The sequence below is a fragment of the Mya arenaria genome, chromosome 6 (assembly GCF_026914265.1).
Source record: "Mya arenaria isolate MELC-2E11 chromosome 6, ASM2691426v1".
NCBI classification, from domain to species: Eukaryota; Metazoa; Mollusca; class Bivalvia; order Myida; family Myidae; genus Mya; species Mya arenaria.
Window position 1 is genome coordinate 51,029,703 of NC_069127.1, and position 25,189 is coordinate 51,054,891.

A 25,189-nucleotide genomic window follows, 5' to 3' on the forward strand; every position below is an offset into this window, starting at 1 on the left:
TCTCTATGAGTAAAACATAACAATGCATCCACCTACAGTGTACATCTCTATGAGTAAAACATAACAATGCACCGACCTACAGTGTACACCTTTATGAGTAAAACATAACAATGCATGAACCTACAGTGTACACCTTTATGAGTAAAACATAACAATGCATCAACCTACAGTGTACACCTTTATGAGTAAAACATAACAATGCATCAACCTACAGTGTACACCTTTATGAGTAAAACATAACAATGCATCAACCTACAGTGTACACCTTTATGAGTAAAACATAACAATGCATCAACCTACAGTTTACACCTTTATGAGTAAAACATAACAATGCATCAACCTTCAGTGTACACCTCTATGAGTAAAACATAACAATGCATCAACCTACAGTGTACACCTCTACGAGTAAAACATAACAATGCATCAACCTACAGTGTACACCTCTACGAGTAAAACATAACAATGCATCAACCTACAGTGTACATCTCTATGAGTAAAACATAACAATGCATCAACCTACAGTGTACACCTTTATGAGTAAAACATAACAATGCATGAACCTACAGTGTACACCTTTATGAGTAAAACATAACAAGGCATGAACCTACAGTGTACACCTTTATGAGTAAAACATAACAATGCATCAACCTACAGTGTACATCTCTATGAGTAAAACATAACAATGCATCAACCTACAGTGTACACCTTTACGAGTAAAACATAACAATGCATTTACCTAGAGTTTACACCTTTATGAGTAAAACATAACAATGCATGACCTATAGTGTACACCTTTACGAGTAAAACATAACAATGCATGAACCTACCGTGTACACCTTTATGGGTAAAACATAACAATGCATTAACCTACAGTTTACACCTTTATGGGTAAAACATAACAATGCATTAACCTACAGTTTACACCTTTATGAGTAAAACATAACAATGCATTTACCTAGAGTTTACACCTTTATGAGTAAAACATAACAATGCATGAACCTACAGTTTACACCTTTATGGGTAAAACATAACAATGCATTAACCTACAGTTTACACCTTTATGGGTAAAACATAACAATGCATTAACCTACAGTTTACACCTTTATGAGTAAAACATAACAATGCATGAACCTACAGTGTACACCTTTATGGGTAAAACATAACAATGCATGAACCTACAGTTTACACCTTTATGGGTAAAACATAACAATGCATGAACCTACAGTGTACACCTTTACGAGAAAACACTAAAACAAACACAACAGTCAGTACACACACCTTTAATTTCAAAGTGAGGTATGCAATGAGGATTATAATGAAAGAACCTTAAAGTTAACATATCAAACACTTTGGACCTTATACCACGAAGCACCATACCACGGAAGGGCCAGGGAGAACATCAGGAATACGCAAAAATCAAATCGGATCTTATTCAATAAACAGCTTATTTTATATTTACCTTAAATAAGAGTAGAATCTGAGTGTTTTGATTCGATTGTAAAAATAATTGACAAATTTACTGAATGGAGACACTGAAAATGTCTAAATATAATAATTATATTTAATACGAATAGAAATCAGTTCACTACGTCCACTAATACCAAGCATTGGATTTTTTTAATTGATGGTATATGTAAACATGATTTATGTCCTTTTCCGTATTTTGCCATTTTAGAACTTGACGAGTGCCTCTCAAATCCTTGCCTGAACAGTGCTATTTGTGTGGATGGAATAGCCGGCTACACGTGTACTTGTTCGCAGGGTTTCGAAGGAGTACTTTGTCAGAATGGTAAAACCTCATTCGTTAGTATGCACGTATTAAAATATACGAACAACTTGATATGCTAAAATGCTTGAAGGACACTGGAGAAAGATTGTTGTAGCTTTGTCTAATACAGAAGCCAAGAGGAATATTGGAATACAACCTACTTTGGCACTGTGGTTAAAAACAAACAGGGGCTGGTCAGCTAGGGATGTACATGTCAGAAATTCCAAAAGTTAGGTCATTAATTCAAGAATGATCAAAAATGATATCAGCGTTATAAAAAAATATGTTTTTGTAAAGGAAACCTTAGCTGGGTGTTTGATGTATTCAAACAAACAAAATGAAATACATATCAAAGTGATAAGATAAGATATGACATTTATTTCTAACTGTAATGATAAAAATGTAAAATATGAATACAAAATTATAATAAAATTACGGAAAAGAAAGTCCTTATGGCAGGTGGGGACCATATCAATTACACAACAGTTACTTCAAAAGTTTTAATTGAACAAAAACTTTAAAGGAACATTTTTTTGTTTTCTCGGAAGTCAGGTTATAAAAGGTTTTAAAGACCAAATGCAACCAGATATTTATGTTTTTCATTTCTAAATCTAAACAAAGGAACTCACAAAAGCAGCCTTTGAATCGAAAGTAAAAATGCAAAACATAAATTTAAGGTTTTAATTTAAGATGTAAGAGCATCGTTGTAAATATATTGACTGTTAGGAAATAAACCCCAAAATGCATATCCAACCAACCAGCTGAAAGAGGGTCCAGGCAGCATGCACCAGAACCCGCATAAAAAATCGGCCAACACATAATTTTAGTGTTTAATTCAAACAAAATTGATCCATTACATATTTCGTTCATCGTAACTTCCAACTGCATATTATATCTTGATGAAGTGTTTGTAACGACACTATTTTTTCCTTCACTAGAGGTGAACGCCTGTGTAGGAATCACTTGTGAAAACAGTGGTACGTGTGTCAGTACGGCGGGTACCTACACATGCGAATGCGCAGGAGGGTTCGAGGGCACGTTTTGCCAAAATAGTTAGTATTTTGTATTATTTTTTCGCATTACCAATCAATAATGAACACAAAAGTATTCAGTTTTAAAAATCCGATTGCAATGGTTCAAAGCATTTCTTGCGATAACGAGCTTTTGAAGTATTTGGGCCATAGGTTTGAAGTAAAGTTTTATATTACGAGCTTTTTAATAAGCTCAATTATATACATCAATTTTAATTAAACAGTGAAAATCGGAGATGGAGATATTTATGTAAATATATGAATGTATGTAATTCATCAACCAGACACGAACGACTGCGTGGGTAATTCTTGCCTTAATCAGGGCATTTGCGTGGACGGCGTTGGTGGATACACATGCACTTGTTTGCAGGGCTTCGCGGGCCAGTTCTGTCAAGAAGGTGTGTATTGAGTTAATGTTCTTAAATGGTTCTGTTCCGTATATATTGTCTGTTCATAAGAATTTGGGCAATATATTCACTTGACTCTTGCCTTTTAAGATCATTTTAAAGGATCTAAATTGTTCATTAAATATCTTGAAGTATTCTTTATATTAGACACATGTAAGGCATGCATAATTTATGATCAATTTCGTCTGCGCTTTGATTTTCTTGTTCTTTGCTTATGTAATTATTCTGCTGTTTGCAAAAAAACTTAACAAACTGTTTAACAACGCACGGTCACAATGTCATTTTTTACCGAGATAATCAATTTGTACCGCCTCGAAAAATCACTTTTATCTCTTCATTCTTCAAAGAGTTTCGATTGTCTCCGCATTGATGTTGCGAGCGATATACAAACCTACAAATGAAATTGGCAGGTTGAAGTTAACTAAATACCAAACTTTACATGTAATGATTCTTTGTGAGCCCGCCTATTGGTGGTTTGGAGTGACGCATAAGCCACAATTATTTAATGTTTCAAAATTTTAAGATCCTTGGTTCATAAGAAGTAGAAATAAATCCTATTTGTTTCTTATGACAGATATCAACGAGTGCTCGTCCAACCCGTGTGTCAATAATGGTGCATGCGTGGACGGAGAAAACAGGTACACGTGTAACTGCCTGACAGGGTTCACAGGATCAAACTGTGAGACAAGTAAGTAAAGATAGCTAACTGAATAGTAAGTTACTTATTTAGTTAAGCGTGAATGTGACGAAACCTGATAGATAATCGAATCGCTCTCGAGTTTTTAGGGGACACACTAGTACTTGTGTCTATCTTGAGAGGCCGTATAAAAGTATCCCTGGGTGATTTCTAACCCACATCCTCGCCAAAAAGTTCTAGAATGTTGCCGCATGCTGTCCTGCTTTCAAAGCACAAGTCTGTCATCATGGGGACCACCATGTGTAGCCTTGTGCTTTCATATACTTAAATGTTTTAAGATCATCTAATTTTGATTTTTTTAGAACCTGGTGTTAAGTCATTTCTGGCAACGTTCAGTTTCACTTCGTCTGTTTCTTCGTTTGTAACTCTTCCAAAGTATTTCATCATTCCTTTACTCTATATAATATTTTTGTTCAATGTAAGTTTACATCGTAACAAATTTGGAAAACATGTAATTCATTCCACGAAAATCATATCATGTGTTTAACATTTTCAAAGCAAATACAGCCGATTTGTAAGGTTATGATATAAATTAATTGTTGAAATCGCTTATCTTTGTAGGCATTTTCAATATATTAAACACGTATAATAATATTTAAAACAATATTTTAAACAAATAGAATAATATTTCGATAGTTATCTTCCAGGTGGTGAGTTAGACAAATGTTTACACAGTTTAACCTTTATTATACCTATGCAACTTCATTCAATATTGCCAATAGCTATTGTAGAATGTCATTTTGATAGAAAATGAATTGTTGTAGATATTGACGACTGCAGCAACACCATTTGCGGTCAGGGCGTGTGTACGGACCTGGTTAATGATTTCTCTTGCGCATGCAACGCGGGTTATACAGGAGCTGACTGCAGCACGGGTAACTGTAACAAAAACAATACACAGTAAATCTTTCACCAATCATTTGATATTTTTGCGCTTTCTACTATTAAATACACGGTTTCAATCTTGTAAAAAGTAATGAATATTTTCCATAAATGCATTATTGAGTTAGTACTTAAAGGTTTATCACTCAAAATTTATGTTTGTTATACATGTGTTTTATTGATTTTGAATAAGAGTGTCACTTTAAACTCACCACATTCTGCTCTACAAGTCCATACCTTGGCAAATACATTCTGATTTGAGCAGTCGCCCCCATCCCAGACAAACATAAATCTCTTCTTGTTTATAAGACACGCATTTATTCATATATAGATATCCATATTACAGAAATAGATGAATGTTTATCGCTGCCATGTGAAAACGAAGGAACTTGCGTGAATTTGGTCAATCAGTTCAAGTGCAACTGTGCCGCTGGCTACACCGGAATTCAGTGTGCAGACGGTTAGTGTTTACGCCTTTTAACAAAATAATTCAAATGTATGAATATCATTACTATTTTATTAACCTTAAATTAAGATTGACACTCTTGATTGAAGACTCTTTGAGACATTGGGTTGTTAAGATTATTTATATCATGGTGATAATGTGTCAAGTAATTTTTCTAACCGTTTTGACAATCTATATTTGGTGGTCCGGAGTAATGGCATTGGTTAAACAGTAATGTCTTATTATATCAGTGAGTTCATGTGTAATGTCATTGTTCTAACGGTTATGACTATTAATATCAGTGAGATCATGTGTAATGTCATTGTTCTAACGGTTATGACTATTAATATCAGTGAGATCATGTGTAATGTCGTTGTTCGAACGGTTATGTCTATTTATATCAGGGAGTTCTTGTGTTATGTCATTGTTCTAACGGTTATGTCTATTTAGTTCAGGATGTTCCTGTTGTATGTCAATGTTCTAACGGTTATGTCTATTTATATCAGGGAGTTCCTGTTGTATGTCATTGTTCTAACGGTTATGTCTATTTATAGCAGGGAGCTCCTGTGTGATGTCATTGTTCTAACGGTTATGACGATTTATATCACGGAGTTCCTGTCGTATGACATTGTTCGAACGGTTATGTCTATTTATACCAGGGAGTTCCTGTGTTACGTCGGGGTGGTCCGGTGTCATGTCATTGATTTAACCTTTTTGTCTATTTATATCAGGGTGACCCGGTGTCATGTCATTGGTTTAACAGTTCTGTCTATTTATATCATGGTGGTCCTTTGTCATGCCATTGGTTTTACAGGCATGCCTTTGAAATATTTTAGATATAAACGAATGCACTGCTAGCTTGTGTCAGAATGGTGCTACATGTGTCGATAGGGTTGCCGAATATACATGCTTGTGTGCCGCTGGGTATACGGGAGATTTTTGTGAAACAAGTAAGTGATATAATATTTATTTATTCATTTATTTATACGGGCTAGAAAGTTAACACTGTCAAAGGGGGCTTCTAGTGTCGTTATGGGGCCGAGTTCAAGTTGCTGACCGCTCTGGATGTACAGGCGATTTGAAAAACAAGAGAGTCACCATTATTGCATAGTTGTATCCAGTACGGGGTAAAAACTAACTTAATATGTAAAAACGGTTGACATGAACATCAGAGTATGCGCCTCTGGATGAACATGAGAGTTAAGATGCATATATCGCCATGGTTGCCGAGTATGGATGCTTACAAGTACGCCCCAGGTTAATCATATTTCTGTAAAACACATTGTAAGGGAGCTAACATTATAATATCAAATACGGGTTAGCATCGCGCTACATGTGGCGTGATTGTTACCGAATGCTTATTTTTATGTACCTTATGATATACTGGGGTTTTCTATGAATCTCGATTCGAGGTTTCGCAAATATAAGACAATTGTTGTTAATGTTGCACTCTTATCAGAAAAAGGGCGGAAACCATATGAACCAGGCTTAGTTTTTAGTACACACTACAAAGGGAGGTTACTGAGAAATTGATGTTATATTACACAAACTATAAAGAGGAGCAGTATTTTACACACTGCTAATATTTATCGTTGAGACCTTTTTACGTTACAAATGATATTTATCTGAATTAGTTAAATCATTGTGGTGATATTGAAGTAACCAAAAGTGTTACTTTAAAACTATTTTTATATTAAAAAACACATTATTAAATTATATGAATAGGCATCGACAATGATTTACTTGTGCTTACAGATATCAACGAATGCGCAAGTTCTCCTTGTCGAAACGATGCTACCTGTATGGACGGTGTGAACGGATATGTGTGTGATTGTGTCCAGGGTTTCACTGGCACATGGTGCTCCACTAGTAAGTTGAATTATTTTTTTAAAAAACATAAAGTATATATCGGTATATACATATGAAGCTTTTGGTATGGACGGCATTAATTGTTGCTGCGGGCCGGGGTTCACCGGCACATGTAGTTCCAATATAACCTTGGCTTGATGCTTATCAATGTGTTTGCTCAATTTACTCAGTTGCTTTATTCTTCCTTTGTTTAAAAAAGATAACATCTCATATAGTTTGAAAAATGAGCAATTGTATTCTGAGTTCCTCCAATGGCGTTGAAATTTCACTGACCATTGCTTGTAAGGTACATCGCATGTTTCCTCTATTTTTTCCATGAAGAACACTCACTTGCTGTACATGATTGATATAATTGTAACGTTAACCAAAACAAGAACATATGATAAGGGATTTCAATGCACGATGCACAGTCATTTTTATGCATTATATATATATAATTATATGTTTTGTATTTTAGATATTAACGACTGCTCCCCAAACCCGTGTTTGAACGGTGGGACATGTATAGATGGAGTGAACAGCGCCACCTGCACTTGTACCGTCGGCCATACTGGAGACAACTGCAGACCAGGTAACGCGAAAAGAAACATAGTGATTTGTATGTAAAAAATGAAGACGTTCTGCTGTCTGATGCAACATGCTTCAAGTAGACTCGAACCATTTTTCAGTTATGAATATCTCATAATCGGAGCAAATAGTAATGTTTATATTTGAAAATAAATTACCACTCTTCAAGAGTCGGGCTCAGTCGAGTAAGAATGCATCTTATCGGTCGGCTCGGTCAAGTAAGAATGCATCTTATCGGTCGTGCTCAGTCGAGTAAGAATGCATCTTGTCGGTCGGGCGCAGTCGAGTAAGAATGCATCTTATCGGTTATGGCCAATGAAATAGGGAAATAATTTTTAAGCATGCTTGGCTTTTCTTTACTATTTATTATTTTCTTTTTTCCGCAACAGCGGTGCTAGGAGACTCGTGTTTTCAGCGTGTTGATATATGCGCCAACATAGCGAATGCTGAATGCAGTGGTGCCGCGGTGTGCGTATGTAGTGCCGGGTACCTACAGGCTACAGCCGACACCTGCTCAGCTATTGGTATATTGTTTTCGTGTTCAAATGATATGCACAAATCCTTTTTGATGTAATGTTTTTGATGATATCCATCATTGTCCAATGTATTGATTATTTTGTTCCTGGTAATTATTTTAAAGGATTTAGGTATACATTTACCAAAAATTAGTACAACATTTTTTTGATAAAGGCATGTTTATAACCCACTTACGAGCTAGGTGTTTACGATAATATGTAGTCTAGTCTAGTCTAGTTACCCAGCCTCAGATTAAATCTACCGATTCAAGTGATAATTTAGTATGTAACCCACATTGAATAAAAAAGTTTATTTCCAAAATCCAATACACATTACCTTAACTAATCAAGACAGTTATCAGTTTCAAAATATTTATTATCACTTCTCATGAATATTGACTCCAAGAAGCGCTCGTAAGATACCCATATAAGATGGCCCCATCTGACTTACATCAATAAAGATGACTGCAAAAAATCTTTATAGCAAACTATGCTTTCCCATTGAACAAAATATATTTTCGAGCACTAAAGATATTTTTTGAAAAGATTTGAACCAAGCTGATGCTTTATGGTTGGGATATATGACAAATCTTTCTTTCTTCGACATGGCATTTTATTACTTTTAACATAAACTTTATGTAAGCATAATTTTGAAATGTCAATAGACATTTTCCATAAACAGTTGACAAAACAAAAGGCGTTATCTTGAACGAAAGTCTTGACATATGCAGCATATATAAATTACTTCGCGTCATGACGTCAGTAAACATCATCCTTTTTTTTTCACAAAAAAAAACAATTTAAGAAATGCAAGATAAACATCAATAATATGTGTCCGGTCCGGATAGAAAATCCAACCCTCGAGCAACGCTGCGTAGACAAGCCTCGTTCCCTGGCAACCCAGGTGCCCTCGGGTCGGACTTTTCCTTCCGGAATGGAAACACATGACATAATAAGATTGTATTATATTATTAATGAAGAGAAACATGTATACGTCCACTGATGTTATTTTGAATACAATTATATATAACGTAGATACGTTTAAATGTGTGACTTTGAAGCTTGTGGCAGTATATTTTGTCTTTAGAAAAATGCATTCGAAACCCATTCAGTCGATATAGTTTGGCCCGATTTCCTCGGTTAAGGACCGATTTCCTCGGTTAAGGACCGATTCGGTGTTACTCTTCGTAAGCATTCTCGCTTAGGTTGATATTCGCGAGGCTCAAAGTATTTAGGCCGGACTCTGGGATATTGACTCAACGGGTGTCTACTGTACATGTGTCTTCTGTTTTATATGACAGAAGAAAGCTGATAAAAACTTCTGGAATGGATATCCGTAGAAATGCTATCGACGTAAATATAAGCCATTTTGTATCCTTTTTATCTAAGCATATTATCATAAATGTATAGTTCTTCCATGTACGTATTAATAGATTGTGGTAATCTGCCTCCTCCTGATAACGGCGCTGTTGACCACGCGGACGGAACGTCCTACAATGACATTGTGGTCTTCACGTGCGATACGGGCTACCTTCGGAACGGCGCATCCTCTCTTACGTGTAAAAATGACGGGACATGGAGTGGAACGGCTCCAACTTGTGATGGTTAGAACAAATATTTATTTAGTCAAATATTTATTCACATTCAGACCGAAATACATCCATGAACATCAAATCAATAAAAAATAATTTACTTTTTCGGGGAAAATGTCTTTATACAAAATAAATAAGTTTCAATGTCAAACTATTCAATACTTCCAGATAAACAATTTCTTATGGCATGTTGGTGATTTAAGTTATCTTAAAAATGATATTTGCATTTTTCTAATGATTTTTATCTACTGTTTTGCATTAGTCCATCTTTCTTATTTAAAAAGATATCATCTATAAACCACAAGATATTGTTAATAAAGCAGTGTAGAACATTTTGTCACCAAAATGGATTTATATTGTCGACAGACTTTTCGAAAAAAAATGTAAATCTTATTTTTATCCAAAATCTGATAAAATCTTATTTCGTAAAAACTGCTCAATTTCCTTTTTACACCGAAAGATGTTGCAAAGGATGTATGTTATTCTCCTGGAAAAGATTCGTCCCTAAAACTAACTAAACATGATCTTTTGAGACATTTTAATTATTCTCCTACCCCACCCTCTTTTGCGCTGTGGAAGGCCCTGAAGCTATTGTTTTATTTTACAGAGGTGAACGAGTGTGCGTCGAACCCGTGCAGCAATGGCGGTACATGTGCTGACCTACTTAACGGATTCACGTGTACGTGCCATCCCGGATACGGTGGGAGCACATGTATAAGAGGTACTTAGTCTTTTCTTTATCATGTAATTTTAATTGTTTTATTAACTGTAGCCTCATTTGCATCTTGTTGTCGTATAAGATCACACAATGTATGCTAGTCTTTTGAATATTACCTTGCTGGATAATGATTGGTGTCACGTGTGTCAATTTCTCGGTTTAACGTGCGTGTATTAAAGCAATGTTTACTGGCGATAACTTCTTCTGTATACTGTTTCGTGTATATATTTGTCATTTACCCTTTCCTTAGTCGTTGGTCCTTTACTTAAAAAGTATTGACAATTTTTAATTGGTCATACCCACCTATCTATCCAACTATAAACCTGCAACTGCGTCAGCCACATTTTGACATTCTTTACGATTCAACGTAGTCGTAATAAGCGGGTTTCAGAGAAACATCAATTCTGTTCGCTTTTGTTCAGCAATGCAAAAACGCCTTTATATTCGATTATCATGCAGTTCCATCAGCCACACAAGCTTTGAACTTCTTTACGATTCAACGAAGTCGTGATACATTGATTTCAGAGAAGCATGTGTTCGGCAATGAGTGACCATCTATCTTTCCGATTAACCTGTATATCCTTGAGTCACATGATAGCGTTTTGTTAACTCATTATTCTATTTAGTGATAATAAGTGTTCATAAACTGATTATAAATGGTACGCTAAGAGGAACATTTTTCCCAAAATTAACCGTACTATTGGAATCAAAAGCCTTGAGTTTCCTTGAGTTACGCGGAATGCAGGTTAATCTGATATATAAGGCTTTTGATTCCAATAGTACGGTTAAATTTGGGAAAAATGTTGCTCACTGATTATCATATTTCCCAGTAATAACTGTACTGTAGAAATCAAAATACTTATATATCAGATTTACCTGCATTCCCTTGAGCTACGCGGTAGCCTTATGTTCACTGATAATCATATTTACCAGTATTAACCGTGCTGTAGGAATCACAAGCCTTATATATCAGATTTACCTGCATTCCCTTGAGCTACGCGGTAGCCTTATGTTCACTGATAATCATATTTTCCAGTATTAACCGTGCTGTAGGAATCACAAGCCTTATATATCAGATTTACCTGCATTCCCTTTAGCTACGCGGTAGCCTTATGTTCACTGATAATCATATTTTCCAGTATTAACCGTACTGTAGGAATTACAAGCCTTATATATCAGATTTACCTGCATTCCCTTGAGCTACGCGGTAGCCTTATGTTCACTGATTATCATATTTTATGAGGAGTGTACAACTACCAACAAGCTGCATACATTCAATTGATGATTTCAGTTAAACTTCGTTCAATCGTAAAGGTCAGTCCGGTTTTAAAATTTAAAACAATAAACTTGGAGTACAAAATAACAAATGGAGAGGCACTAATTTTGTAAAACCTGTTCAGTCACTTTTCCGTTATGTTTCTTCCAAGATTTAGGAAAAAATGATAGTACTCCAGATTTTGTTTTTCGGAAGTTAAATGGTTTATGCAATAACGCAATTAAAATCAGTTTAAACTAATTAAAAGTGTCTGATAAGTCTTGACCTATTACGGCGCAGGTAAATTGTAATAATTAATAAGTTAAATAACTAATGAATTACATTATCTTGTGATAACGCAATGATACGCAGATAAAAACTGAACTCGTCTGAATATAACAAATCAATTTATTTCCGATGTTTATAAAAATAGATCTATCAAAAGGAAATTATAAAAAGTAGGGTATTATTTGATTTAAAACAAATGTATTTTCTATTTGACGATCGATCTCCAAGTTTATCTTAAACTTTTCATTGGGCTGTATTGATTTTTCCAAAACTCTAAATTTGAAATTTCCAAACTATTTAAAAGCCCGTTTTCGTATTCTTAAACATTATAGATATTTTCCCAGCAAAGATTTCACGTGAAATAAAAACCATGACTAAAACACCGCTGTATTGTTTATGTACTATTGTACTTCTCGGAAATTTGATCGTAATTGAATCTTTTATATTGCCTGGCAAGAAAACCAATCCATTCGGAAAATCCAACCACAACTCAGGTATGAATTTATATAACATTTGATAGTTATGTACTTGGTAATAAGTCTTTACTGATAAAAATTTAATTTCTGATCGGGAAACTAATTTTTTGATCACGTTTTATCTTATCTTTCCAATGGTATGTAGCAAAGATTAGATTACCGAGTTTTACAAATAAAAAACAAAAATTAAATTCACAAAAGGTACAGGTTAAAGCATTGTTTGTATTTATAAATGCCTTTTTACAGGTCGTTCAACATCCTTCGGCAATGACCAACCATCAGATGAGTCGGTTGCTATGAGCGAAAATATACTCCAGATGGAAGACTCAGTTGCCATGAACGAAAGAATACCCCAGTTAGACGAGACGGCTTCCATCAACGAAATTATACCCCAGATAAATGACTCGCCTTCCATAAACGAAAAAGTACCCACAATAGACGACTCTGCTTCCTTGAACGAAAATAATACCCATATAGATTACTCGGCTTCAATCAACGAAAATATACCCCAGATAGACGACTCGGCTTCCACGATCGAAAGTATACCGCAGATGGATACAAACACACATACATCTACACAGAACACAAGACTGAAGAGAGAAGCATGTGGACATACGGACACAAATTGCCTACCAGAAAACCTGGCCCTTTGTCCTTGGAGATATGATAACACAACAGGTGTAAGGAGAGTGATTTGCAACACAACAGTTCCGGTAGGGGTCGATCCCAAGTTATCACTTATTACTTGTGTAGAGTTCAGGGTAAATGGTGAAGCTGTTGCATGCATTGCATCGAGGAGTTGTATACATCAAGCCGGACAGTTAAGTATTGGGTGACACGTCTTGTTTTGTGGTAAAGAAACATATTAATTTAAATACAAACTCGTATATATTTGCATGGGCTAGTGATTTCGCAAAGCCCATTTGACAATTGAATTATTCTCAAGGATAGGACAGTTTAGAGTAATTTGTTTCTCTGTCATATGTTTTCGAAATGTTTTCATTCAGAAGCATTGTTTAATAGATGAGTCATATTTCCATCAATCATGTATAAACGTATTTATAGTTTAATCATTTTTACTGGTAAAAATATTACCAATGAATTTAAGGATATTTCATATGAAATTATTGTTACCAATCTTATGATCTCTAAACGTTTCTAAACATCTTATTAGAGTTATTAAACTACTGAACTCCGGCTTGGTACCATTTTTTGTTCTACTCGGTTGCCTCTCCCTTCTGTCAATTGTTTTTCATTAACATGATTGGTTGAACAATCATTGACTTTATTTTATATATGTGTGTGTGTTTCATGCGTTGAAGAAATGTATGCCCTTAATCTTTGAAAACAATTTGTATCGGAATATGTTACATTTGCACGATATCATGTTAAGCTCTATAATGATGAATATGTTCAAAAAAAAAATAGAAATATATAAAAATGTCGAACTCTTCTTAATTTGTTTATTTCACAGTTGATTTAACCGTGACCTATGCTTCATTCGTTCATGCCGGAGGATTTGCAAGAATCGCAACAAGTAGAAGTGGTTTTTGTTTTCGAGACATGTTTAATTTGTGTTATAATTATTGTGCTATATTTAGCACATGTGGTTTGTTAACTAAACCGGCAATGGATACAGTCAATTCACATTGACAGCGAATTAAGAAAAGTCCGGATAGTTATAGGATAAGTCAAGGGAATCGGGGTATGGCTGCCGCGGATAGTGAAAACTCATTTAATAGAAAAATAGTATTTTATATGCATGTAATAATATACGATTTGGAAATGTATATGATTACACTATTTTTTTCTAAACTTGAATCGTAGTGTTAACTTTTTTACACTTGATATTCAATAGTTTGAACACTGCATCTGCGTTATTACTAATCTTTATCAAACGTTCAATAAATGGTTCACTCGACACGCGACCGTATTCTTTCTGTAATTGATAAACATAGTGTTGTAATATGTTGTATGAAAATGATATGTATAATGAGCTACGTGTATTGTGTTTTGACGCCATACTATGTACAAGTCGGAATTAATACTTTTGTCTGTCTCTCATCATATCAAATAACTGCTCGAACAAAAAAGCAATTTATCTTTAAAAAACTCATCACCTCTAATTTTCATCACACTAACACTATGCGAACCACATATCTGCCTTTAGTTACAAGAGTCCATCCCGCCATATTGCTTGCTTACTTGCATATTTACTATGTCATGGTAGTAGTTATTCCGATCGGTGGTCAACAAGCCGGCAAGTGGGTATTCGCCGTGCTCTCCGGTTTGCCCCACAACATTACCCCACAACACAAGACCACACGCTCGTGTAACATGTTGCCAGAGTGACATTGCATAAGTTTATATAAATGTCTTCACAATCGTTCACAAACTAAACTTTGAGACAAGGTTCTGCTTTTTGCAGTTCATAGCAACTCAATATGCTAAAAAAATGGGGTTTCTTTAAAAAAAATGGCAGAGCGGTATACAAAGGCAATCTTACTTTCACATGACTTTGTTTGTGTCAAGATAGTGGTCAGGAAAATAACATACGAAAGGATAGGTAGGATGATGATTATTGATATATTTCGACAGATTGTGGAGTGCCTGCGTCCACTGCAAACGGCGCCGTAAACTACGTCGAGGGGACACTGGTCGGTGCAGAAGCCACGTATACATGTGACAATGGATACCAGATGAGCGGTTCTGCCAGAAGCGAATGTCAAACAGATGGAACATGGTCAAGGCATGGCATTTGTTTCGTGGGTAAGAGGAACAATGATAATACAATTCGTAGTATGAATTCTCTTCGATTTACATTCATGAACATTTCATGTTTCGAATGTGTTACAAGAAAGGTCAAATAAAACCGAAATTTCTGAAAGTACAGACGAATATGCAAACTACAATTATTATGAAATGTCAGTACTTGACTTGTGAAAACAAGATGACGTGGTTACGGAAAATTATTGTATAAAATGAGTGTTGGTTATCTGTATTCTTCTCTGTTTCGTGCAATGTAAATTGAGTATAATTATATAAAACGAATTACATGTATTTTAATGGTTTTCGTTTTAATCATGTTTCCTGATACTATTTTGCAGTAAACGTTGCTTACGATGAAGTGTGTTTCGAGACGGCACAGTGTATCACCACGGGTGCCACGTGTAGAAATGATGGCCTGGGCTCAATCAAGTGCCTGTGTGCGGCATCTGGGGAGCAGTATGACACCAACATTGACGAATGTCTTTCTGGTTAGAATAGTCGGCGCTCTAACATAGACTTAGTCCTTCAAAATATTTTCCATCTTCTTTGATAGATCAGACTTCCTCTTAGATAATGTGTTGGTAGATTTCAAATAACTAATGAGATAGTGTAAAAGTATTGGTAAGTTTCAAAATACTAATGAGGTAGTGTAAATGTATTGATAAATTTCAAATAACTAATGAGGTAGTGTACATGTATTGGTAACTTTCAAATAACAAATGAAGTAGTGTAAATGTATTGGTAAGTTTCAAATAACTAATGAGGTAGTGTACATGTATTGGTAAGTTTCAAATAACTAATGAGGTAGTGTAAATGTATTGGTAAGTTTCAAATATCTAAAGAGGTAGTGTAAATGTATTGGTAAATTTCAAATAACTATTGAAGTAATGTATTTGTATATCAAAAATAACTAATAAGATAATGTATTGGTATATTCAATGTATAAGGTTTGTTAAACTTCAAATAACTAATAATATGATGTTAAGATGATGTTTTGGAAAGTAACTAATGCGGTTATGTCAATGTTTTGGTATATTTTAGATAACTTATTATTGAATGCATTGGTAAATTTAAAATAACTAATGAGGTAATGTATTTGTAAATCAAAATTTATTAATTAAGATAGTGTTTTGACAAAATTTCAAATTAATAATGAGATGATGTATTGGTAAAGAAACTATTAGATGAATGGATATATTGTACACTACGACATATTTAAGACTGTGGTCAGCTTCCAAACCCAACTGATGGTGAAGTATCTAACCCTGATGTGACGGCTGAAGGTCAAATTGCGACCTACACGTGTTTCACGGGATACGGCCTTGTGGGCGACAAACGCCGTACTTGTCAGTCTGACGGCCATTGGAGTGGAGCACCACCTGTCTGCTCATTCGGTACACGCACATTTAACATTCATATCCTCTTTGCCTTAGGCTCTCTTTTAATATGAAAAAGGGGACACTGCAGCCCCGGGCCTGCGCATCATTTCCAGAATTTGTGTTTTTACAGTTTTTGATATGCCAAAAACGTGTTTATGGGTTTTCAAAAATAAAACAATTTCAAAGGGATCATCTTACTTGTTTTTCCGTCCCCCAAGATTTTATTCTTAAATTAAATTTCGCTATTAAAATGTATTTGTTTCGGATTATGATTTATAAGAACATTGTTGCTACAACTGCTATTTGTCACAACATGTATACCTCTCTCCTTGTTGCTTATATTTACTACATTACATGTGCTAAGTACAGATGCACATTAGATTTGTTTACCGAATTATAAGTGCATACTCGTATTGAAATTGAAATATTTGCCAGTAGTTTATAAAATAATGTACTCCTTGTTTCATTGTGTGTTCATGCTTCAGTTTTAAATGTAAGATACAAACTCATCCTCACGAGTTTCTTACTATATAAAGGATGCCCTGAACCAAATATCCCACTCAACGGGTATGTGAACACAAGCGATGGTCTTGCAGTAGGCCAGAGGATCTACTACTCGTGTGTAGAAGGTTATGAATTGGTTGGCCAGTTTCTCCGTATCTGCGAGTCAGCCTCAACATGGAGCGGTACTGAGCCAACCTGTCTCGTCAGTAAGTTGACATAAGGCCAATTGTTCAGAATTTTGTTAAAGTTAACAACGTGATTAACGAGATCGTTGCTAACTTTTAAATGTGAACTATTTTAAAATGTGCTCATATATTTACATTTATCAAGTACAGCTGAAACAGTTGTCTCAAATCATGTCAGAAAAACTGTTGGTCACAAGTGTTCCCATTAAAATTCCAGACAAGTAAATTTTTTAAATTTAACAATGAGTGCGTTAACGACATTGTTAACTCTAACAACGTTCTAAACAATCGGCCCATTGTGTTCAATTATCTTTTTTATTTGTTCTTATTTAAAATAACAATCTAATTATCGGTTGAGCTATGGAGAGTTTTTAAGGAGTTATTTCAATACCATAATTGATCGGTTTTGGTTTACAATCAAAAAACCACTAAACATGTTTATTATATATATTTGATAGTGATAGGTTTTAAAATCCAAATTAGTATCGTATAAGTGAAACATGCGAAAAAAGTCATTTCTTCATTGTTAATGTCCAGAAAAAAGAATCACGTACTATGATAGAATGTGTCCTACTGATAAACATGGAAAGAAAATGTAAATTTGTTTATCGTGAATAAAAAAATAGTAGCCTTGAGCTCGCCATGTTGTACTTATTGCTTCATTTTTGTGCGAAGGAACGCCTGGATCAGAGATCCAATATTAAATTAATGTTATCATGCTATTTTCTTCCCTTGTTAGATTGTCCCTTGCTAGGCAACATCGTAAACGGGAAAGTGGACATGTCTTATGGCCGTCATGAAGGATCTCTGGCCACATTCGCCTGCAACTCTAACTACGCTCTGGTTGGTGACCCTGTTGTAAAGTGCGAGTCATCGGGTGTCTGGGGAGGCATACAGCCAACGTGTGTCTTTGGTACGAACACTTTAACAAATATGCACAGAGACACTTATTGAAGAAGAGGGTGATACGTTTGCATAAACATGTATTTATTTATAGTTATAATATTATGATGGATTATTATCATTGTGAAATTATCTTTAAAAGGAGTATGTCGCTTAATTAAGAAACCAACCACTGTTATTAATGGAAAACTTATAACAAATATTTCAATAGGGGTGTGCTACCTTAAATACCACCATTGTAATGATGGTCCTTGATTTTATTTCAGCCATGTTCCCGGACATTATACTCGCCTTTGGAGTGATCATGGTCATCCTGATTATTATTGACATGTTCATCGTGGGACTCTGCTTGTATTACAAATACTTCAAGGTACAGTCCATACTTCCTTCAAAAAGCATATGTTTTAACATAGTTTGAATACTATTAATTGGGTTTGTCTTTAATTATTTAATCTTCTTTTCTTCTGGGCCGTTCTAAACAAGTTATTTTTAAACATTTCAATAAGATAAATAAATTTCATATTAAAGGTGCTGCGCAATTGACAGAATGATTATAACACAAGTTCAACTTGAATTCATGCTTCTTCCTGTCGGCAATATCACATCATAATTAAGACATTTCTGAAGCAAAAGTATTCGTTTTACAAAATAACAGCAATTCTTATATGTTCTAGTCTTTATAAAAAGCCATTTCCTCATGGATTATGTTGATTTCAACGAGTTGCAATAGTTTTGAGTAAAAATAAAACTCGATTTCTTTTGAACATTTTAAAGTTGTTTCTCAAGTACAATTTTGCTCTAGAATTGCTTTTCTTAGGAGAATTGAGCAATGGTTTCACCAAAATAATACATAATAGTACGCGAAGTATAGGAAAACATTTATTATTTTGAACGATCCTATACTGTTGAGTTGAAAATATGAGTTGTTACTGGATTGGGGCCAGCTTAGCTTACACCAGTATACAGTGTGTGTATACCACGTGATAAATAACGGCACAAATAATACTTTAAAAGGCAGCTTTTTATTTCAAATTATGACTTAAAACAAAGATTTTTTTTCACCATTTTAAATGAAACAAAGATCAGACAATGCCGGTTAAAGCACGCCTCCATTTTATTACCGGAATTTGATTAGGTGATTTGTTTTCAAAATAATGTTTTGACAGTGCTTAATCAAGCGGCGGTTTTGTGAAATGGTTTGTCCAAGTGTTTTTCAGAAACTAAACTCTCAATCAAACTCTAGTAAAAGACCAAAGGCAGGGCTATGTAAGCGGCGTTAACTGCGCCATGTTTTATTTAATATGATGAATAAAATATTTAAAGTTATCTTTGTTGGAAGTCTTCATTTGAAGTAAAATTATTGCCTTCCGACGTAGCATTTATGACGTAATTGATCACGCGGTATACACACACTGGTATATGCTGCTATGCACCATTTGTCTTTTCTTCGTTCATCTTTGAATGGCTTTGGTTTTCTTAAAGGGTAAGGCGGGGCGGGGAAATAAAGGTGGCTTTCCGGATATTTTGACGGAGGAAGGAAAATCAGGAGCAGCGCCTACAGACGGCAACTTACTATCGGTATTAATTCCATTTTTGCTTCTTAAAACTTTAAATGTATATTTTCAGGGTTGATCGCGTTTGTAGTGCAACTGGACGTTCAAGAAATAAATGTTTTACCGGAATACTTTTCTTTTTATTTTTAGTTAATTTATGTAACACTATGAACATGGACAAAACCATTGGCAAACAAAACTTTCACCCTTGTCAATTAATCACAAAACATGTTAACAATTGCCTTATATTTCTTCCTCACTTATTAGAATCGGACGTTCACCAAATCCAATGTAAATTCTGAGCTGATCTTAAAGGCCTAGTTTAATCTTTCTATAAGTCACCCCCCTCCTAACCGTGTATTGTACACAAACTCTGTGTATTGATCTTAATTTGATTGCCTTATTGTCTTATCAGATCACCAATCTGAATATCTTGATGTGCAGCTTTCGAGGTTTTAGTATAGAAATGGACCCTAAATGGCCCTGAGCCAATAAACAAATACACACGAAATTGGCCCATACTGTGACATCAGTGCAATTAGCAGGAGATGTACAGCAGGAGATTGTCATGCCAAACATTCCTTAAACTAGGCCTTTAACCATAAACTGACCTTCTTGTGTTTCTGTATTAGTTTGGACGTTTTTTGTGTGTGTGTTTTTTTTAATTTAATGCATTATCATGTTTAACTCATTTCAGTGTTATGCATTAAACAAAACCTATGCTTTTGGTTCAAACAGAAAATATAAGCCCCATATATTTATTATTTATTTAATTATTATTGTTATTTTTTATGATTACTTGCTTAGTTGCCACATATTGTTCAGTTTAAATAGCCCCCAAATACCTTAGCTGATCGCAGTTATATGCATATGTGTTTTGATAATTAAAGTCAAATAATTTTAACACGATAATTGAAGTAAAACATGTTTTGGCATCAACTTATTGTGTGCTCCTGAAAGAAAACAGGTTCCATATATTTGGTATTTGTCAACTGCTACTCCCTAAATTGTTTTAGTTCATGTTAAAATGCATAATTTGTAAAATGAGAATAAATAATGTCAAAAAAAGCGCGCTATTGCAACACTTTCTAGTTATTTCTTCTTCTAGCTGAAAAAGCAGAAGTTTGCAAAGGTGAAGCCAGAGGGTGCTCATCCTCCCCCTGCCCACCCAGATGAGCCCAATGTCGTGTACCGCTCCACTATGAAAATGGACAACTCTGTCCTTTCCAACATATTTTCCAAGGGTGGAAAATACAACCGACCAGAAGATGACGAAAAGTCTTTGTACCATGTAAGTTTAAACACGCAAACCTATGATAAAAATATGTATTGAGATCTCTATTAGCGGACAATAGTACAAACATGAAGACGACGAGAGGTGGTGTATTAGTTTTGTTATTAATAACATAGATGAAAAGAAATATAAATAAAAGGCAAATCTGGCAATGGTTGGAGCTATACATTGAAATATAAAGCAAAGAGCTCTGAATGAGGTATCAAATAAAAATATATAGGTTTTGCTTATACACTACAATATATGTGAATATGTTTAGAATAATTAAAATATGTTTGTCATGCAACTGAAATCATACAGTTCGATTAGAAACAGAACATTATAACACTAACTAAAATATCTCAAAATTAAACAATCGCTATACTGACTAGACAATGTTGACTACACAAAAACACACCAGCACTTTCTGAAAATATAACCTGCTTGTTTGCTTGTATTGCTTTTTAAAGCAATACCAGAGACAAATGTTCTGTGTTTTAATCTTCCGAAGGACGACGAGAAAACGAATGACAACGGATACATGTCCCAAAGCGTGTCACAGGAGGACGATCTCGATATCACACATATGAGCAAAACTCCTCGAGACGCTAAGCCGATCAAGGAGGAACCCGAAGGAGATGAGGATGAGGAGAGTGGTGATAGAGGGCGGTTCTGGTTCCATATGAGGGCGCCACCAGCAAATATCAAGGATACTCTTCAGTCGGCCGAGAATGAGGGAGGCAATCATGCGGATGCCAAGATCCGGTCAACGAGCGCTGCACCGGCGTATAAGCCAAACAAAAGGCACTAAAATTTAGTTAGAATAGTAAAACAACAACAACAGCAACATTCGATATATGTTATTGGGTTGTTTAAAAGGTCGTTTGGTGTCAATTAATTATAAATGATAAATGAGTACTGTTGATTTTATATGACCTAGTAATTTCAGCAAAACAAAACAAGCTATGAAGCAACTTTAAGAGAATACGAAATTGTGGTTATTAAACAAACTCTATAAAACCATTAAATAAAACAACTTTGACAGAAGTCCTTAGACGTTGATTGGATATACTTATGTTTTTGTTTTTCATTTATAATGAAACAATGGATCATAATTCATAAATATACCTTTTATGACAGAAAATGTATTTTCATAACAATATAGGTGATTGAACCTATTCAGTGTGTCGTCTGCATAATATTCTATTTTTTTAACTGGTATGGTCAAACTGGGCCCACAAATACGTCTTAGGTGTAAGTTTGGGACTAGGAATTATTAATTTGCTTTCACAGACGAAATATATTCATTATTTCTGTACCTTTCATAACAAATATGTTCTACATCAGATGCTCACCTCATGCTGAAATTAGTAACATTATAGATATTTTTAATCTTTAAGGAATTCAGCTGTCTGACTCTGGGTCTGAAATTTAGAAAGTGAATATAGACCCTGTAGTTTCGATATAATCAATTTGAACAGGTTTTGTAGTAAAATTCAGTGTTTTAATTTGTTCATGGATTAAATGTTTTATACTGAAGGAAGAAAATGTATACGCATTTCCCAAAAGGACGGTTAAAGTATCCAATTATACATTTGAAATAAAAGGATGTGTTTACACTGTTTACTTAATAATCACTATAATGATTGATCATTGTTTGAAATGTTTTTCGAGTGTATAAACTGCTCTGTTCATTGTGTGCATTGTTATGCAAATAAACATGTTTTTGTTTGTTACGAATTTCTTGATTTAATGCTGCATATATTCTGGACATATTTTCTGGTACCTTGTTTGAAATTCTTGCGATTGAGGGATGAAGCCGGAAAAGCGTAGAAAGTATGATTTTCAGTAAACAGAAATCTGACTTTTACTTCCAATATATAGAAATATATCATGTTAGTGCGATTTTCTGACCTCCTATTCCACTACCGGTTTGGCAAGTAAAAGCATATCCGGTAAAGTAAGCGTATTATCGTCAGAATGGCGTTCGGCCGTAATGATTCTTTGAATACATGCCTTTTCCGTTAAGCTTCATATTAAAATGCACTATGATTAGTTTCAATCCAAATTCTTGCTCTGGCTTTACACCCCATTTCTCAGAAATTAAATACGATTACCTGAGATAATGCCAATCAATTGCAATATTAAATAAGTGATGTTTATCTGAAAATAGAAATAGAAAAAGGTTAATCATGTTTTCAAGAGATCAATTACGTTTCGAAAGAATTAACTCGACATTAGCACACCGGACTTTAAAATGACAGTAGCGTTATACGATTTTTTTTTCAGTAAGATAAGTACAATTGTATATCCCCCATTTGTGGAAAGCATTTACTTGATGGATATTTAAGGAAAATTTAAAAGCATATGAAAATTATGATTTGTTCGATAAGACGAATATTTTGTAAATTAAGGTAAACGCCTTATGTCCTCGACATCCATTCAATATTGCTGGCTACGCCAAAAGTAATAACCAATCGTGTTCGTTGAAGGGTAAAACAATGGCATATAAGTCACATCTGCTGCTTAAGTCGCTGTCATCACCTTTCTGATAACAGGTGTAGTTTTTTTTTATGTTCTTGGAATTGGGGATCGTCAATTAGTCGCAGGTACCCGCATATATGCCACGGAATAAACACGAACTAGTAAATGCACGTTTATTTTATTCTTTTAGCGACTCGCTAATGTTTGTTTAAACCAAAAGTAAGTTTTCCCAGTAATGCATCTTAAAAGATTTATTTTATCATTATACCCCTTGATGATATCGAAATTGCAGAGAAAAAGACACAATTTAAGTACAAAAAAGTATTTTAGTTGAGTGCGAACCCACGCCTTTACAATTTGCCAGACTTAATGTCGTCATACACAAAAGAGAATTTTACAAAAACATGAGCAAATCCCTTTAAAGCACCGCGAACTAACCTTTACGACAAACGTTAGTACAGTTTGTAGACTCGATAATTGTCTGTCAAAATAAAAGATAAAATGGCGTCTCGGTCAGTTTGCCTCAGTCTACAATAAAAAGAACACATTAAGAAGATTCTAACCTATCAGTCAAGCGAAGCTTAATGGGAACGGAGAAATTTAGATCTACTCAGGTACCGGCCAAAACCTAGTCATGTAAGGAGACGTATTTAGTAATAAGCAAATAATATGGCTGGCATCGGTGGCAGTATGGAATGTCGGAAATATGTATTATAAAAGGCTGTATCCACTAGAGGTTCTTACTCATGGCCTTTCAGAATGACCACCGGTACTGGTTTCTACCCAGGATGATGAATATTACTTAAACTAAAATAAATAACGTGGGAAAATAAAATATGTATTATACGTTATAAGTTCGCTTAAAATGTGTTCACCGTTTTTGACAGAAACTGCAAAATGTGAGTTTGGTAAGCAAAAAGTGACGACGAGTTAAAATTTAATGCTTGCAGATGCTCCGTAACGCTATTTGGCAATATGCCACATAGTGTGTCCACATAAAAGACTTGCTTTATATTCAGTAAAAGCTGCATATGGTTGACGTGAGTAAACACAATGACTTTAATCATTTTAGTAATGTAATTATCCCAAAATGAATAACAAGAAAATGTATAGATAGCAAAGATGGACTTACACTAAAAAAGAGTAATTATGAAGTGTTTTAAATGACTCGCGTGCCAATCGTGGTTAACTTCATAAGCGTAAAATATCTAAAATATCTAATAACGTTTGTTTTATTTCCATTTCATTTAGTGTTTGTCTAAATTCCGCGAGAAGGTTCAGTTTTTTTCTCGCTCTGCGAAAATATAGAAAAAAGTTGGATTTACAATAATCTGGATTATTATCTTTATCAAAAATCAATTCATAGTGCAATTGGATTACCTGAGTGGGCTTCACGTTATGTGAACTGTGTGTAGATAGCGGATTTATAGTTTTCTCTACGCCAAAGTCGTGCCCAGGTAGGCGGCCAAAATGGCGGACTTACTTACAAGACCATTGTCCGTCAAATTTTCAACAAATAATCTAAGAGGAATCAGTCATAACGACGTGTTGGCAGGTTTAGAAAAAACTTTAAACAGAAACGAAATAAAATCAATCCAAATAAAGCAAAAAGAGTGCATTATTACACTG

The 25,189-nt window shown here is 34.7% G+C and overlaps 1 protein-coding gene across 5 annotated transcripts; it reads left to right on the plus strand.

Moving 5' to 3' along the window:
* Nucleotides 1-1,675: 1,675 nt before the first annotated feature.
* Nucleotides 1,676-22,812, plus strand: LOC128237185 (fibropellin-1-like; the record flags this gene model as incomplete). Of its 5 annotated transcripts, XM_052952485.1 has the most annotated exon segments (22): nucleotides 1,676-1,789; nucleotides 2,707-2,820; nucleotides 3,084-3,197; nucleotides 3,781-3,894; nucleotides 4,668-4,778; nucleotides 5,132-5,245; nucleotides 6,067-6,180; nucleotides 6,986-7,099; nucleotides 7,557-7,670; nucleotides 8,056-8,190; nucleotides 9,615-9,785; nucleotides 10,381-10,494; nucleotides 15,109-15,279; nucleotides 15,618-15,767; nucleotides 16,500-16,673; nucleotides 17,195-17,368; nucleotides 18,087-18,260; nucleotides 18,517-18,620; nucleotides 19,733-19,828; nucleotides 20,071-20,094; nucleotides 20,912-21,094; nucleotides 21,588-22,812. In XM_052952485.1, coding segments are annotated over 22 exon segments (2,993 nt in total), but the record flags the coding sequence as incomplete, so codon positions are not given.
* Between the last annotated feature and the right edge of the window lie 2,377 nt (nucleotides 22,813-25,189).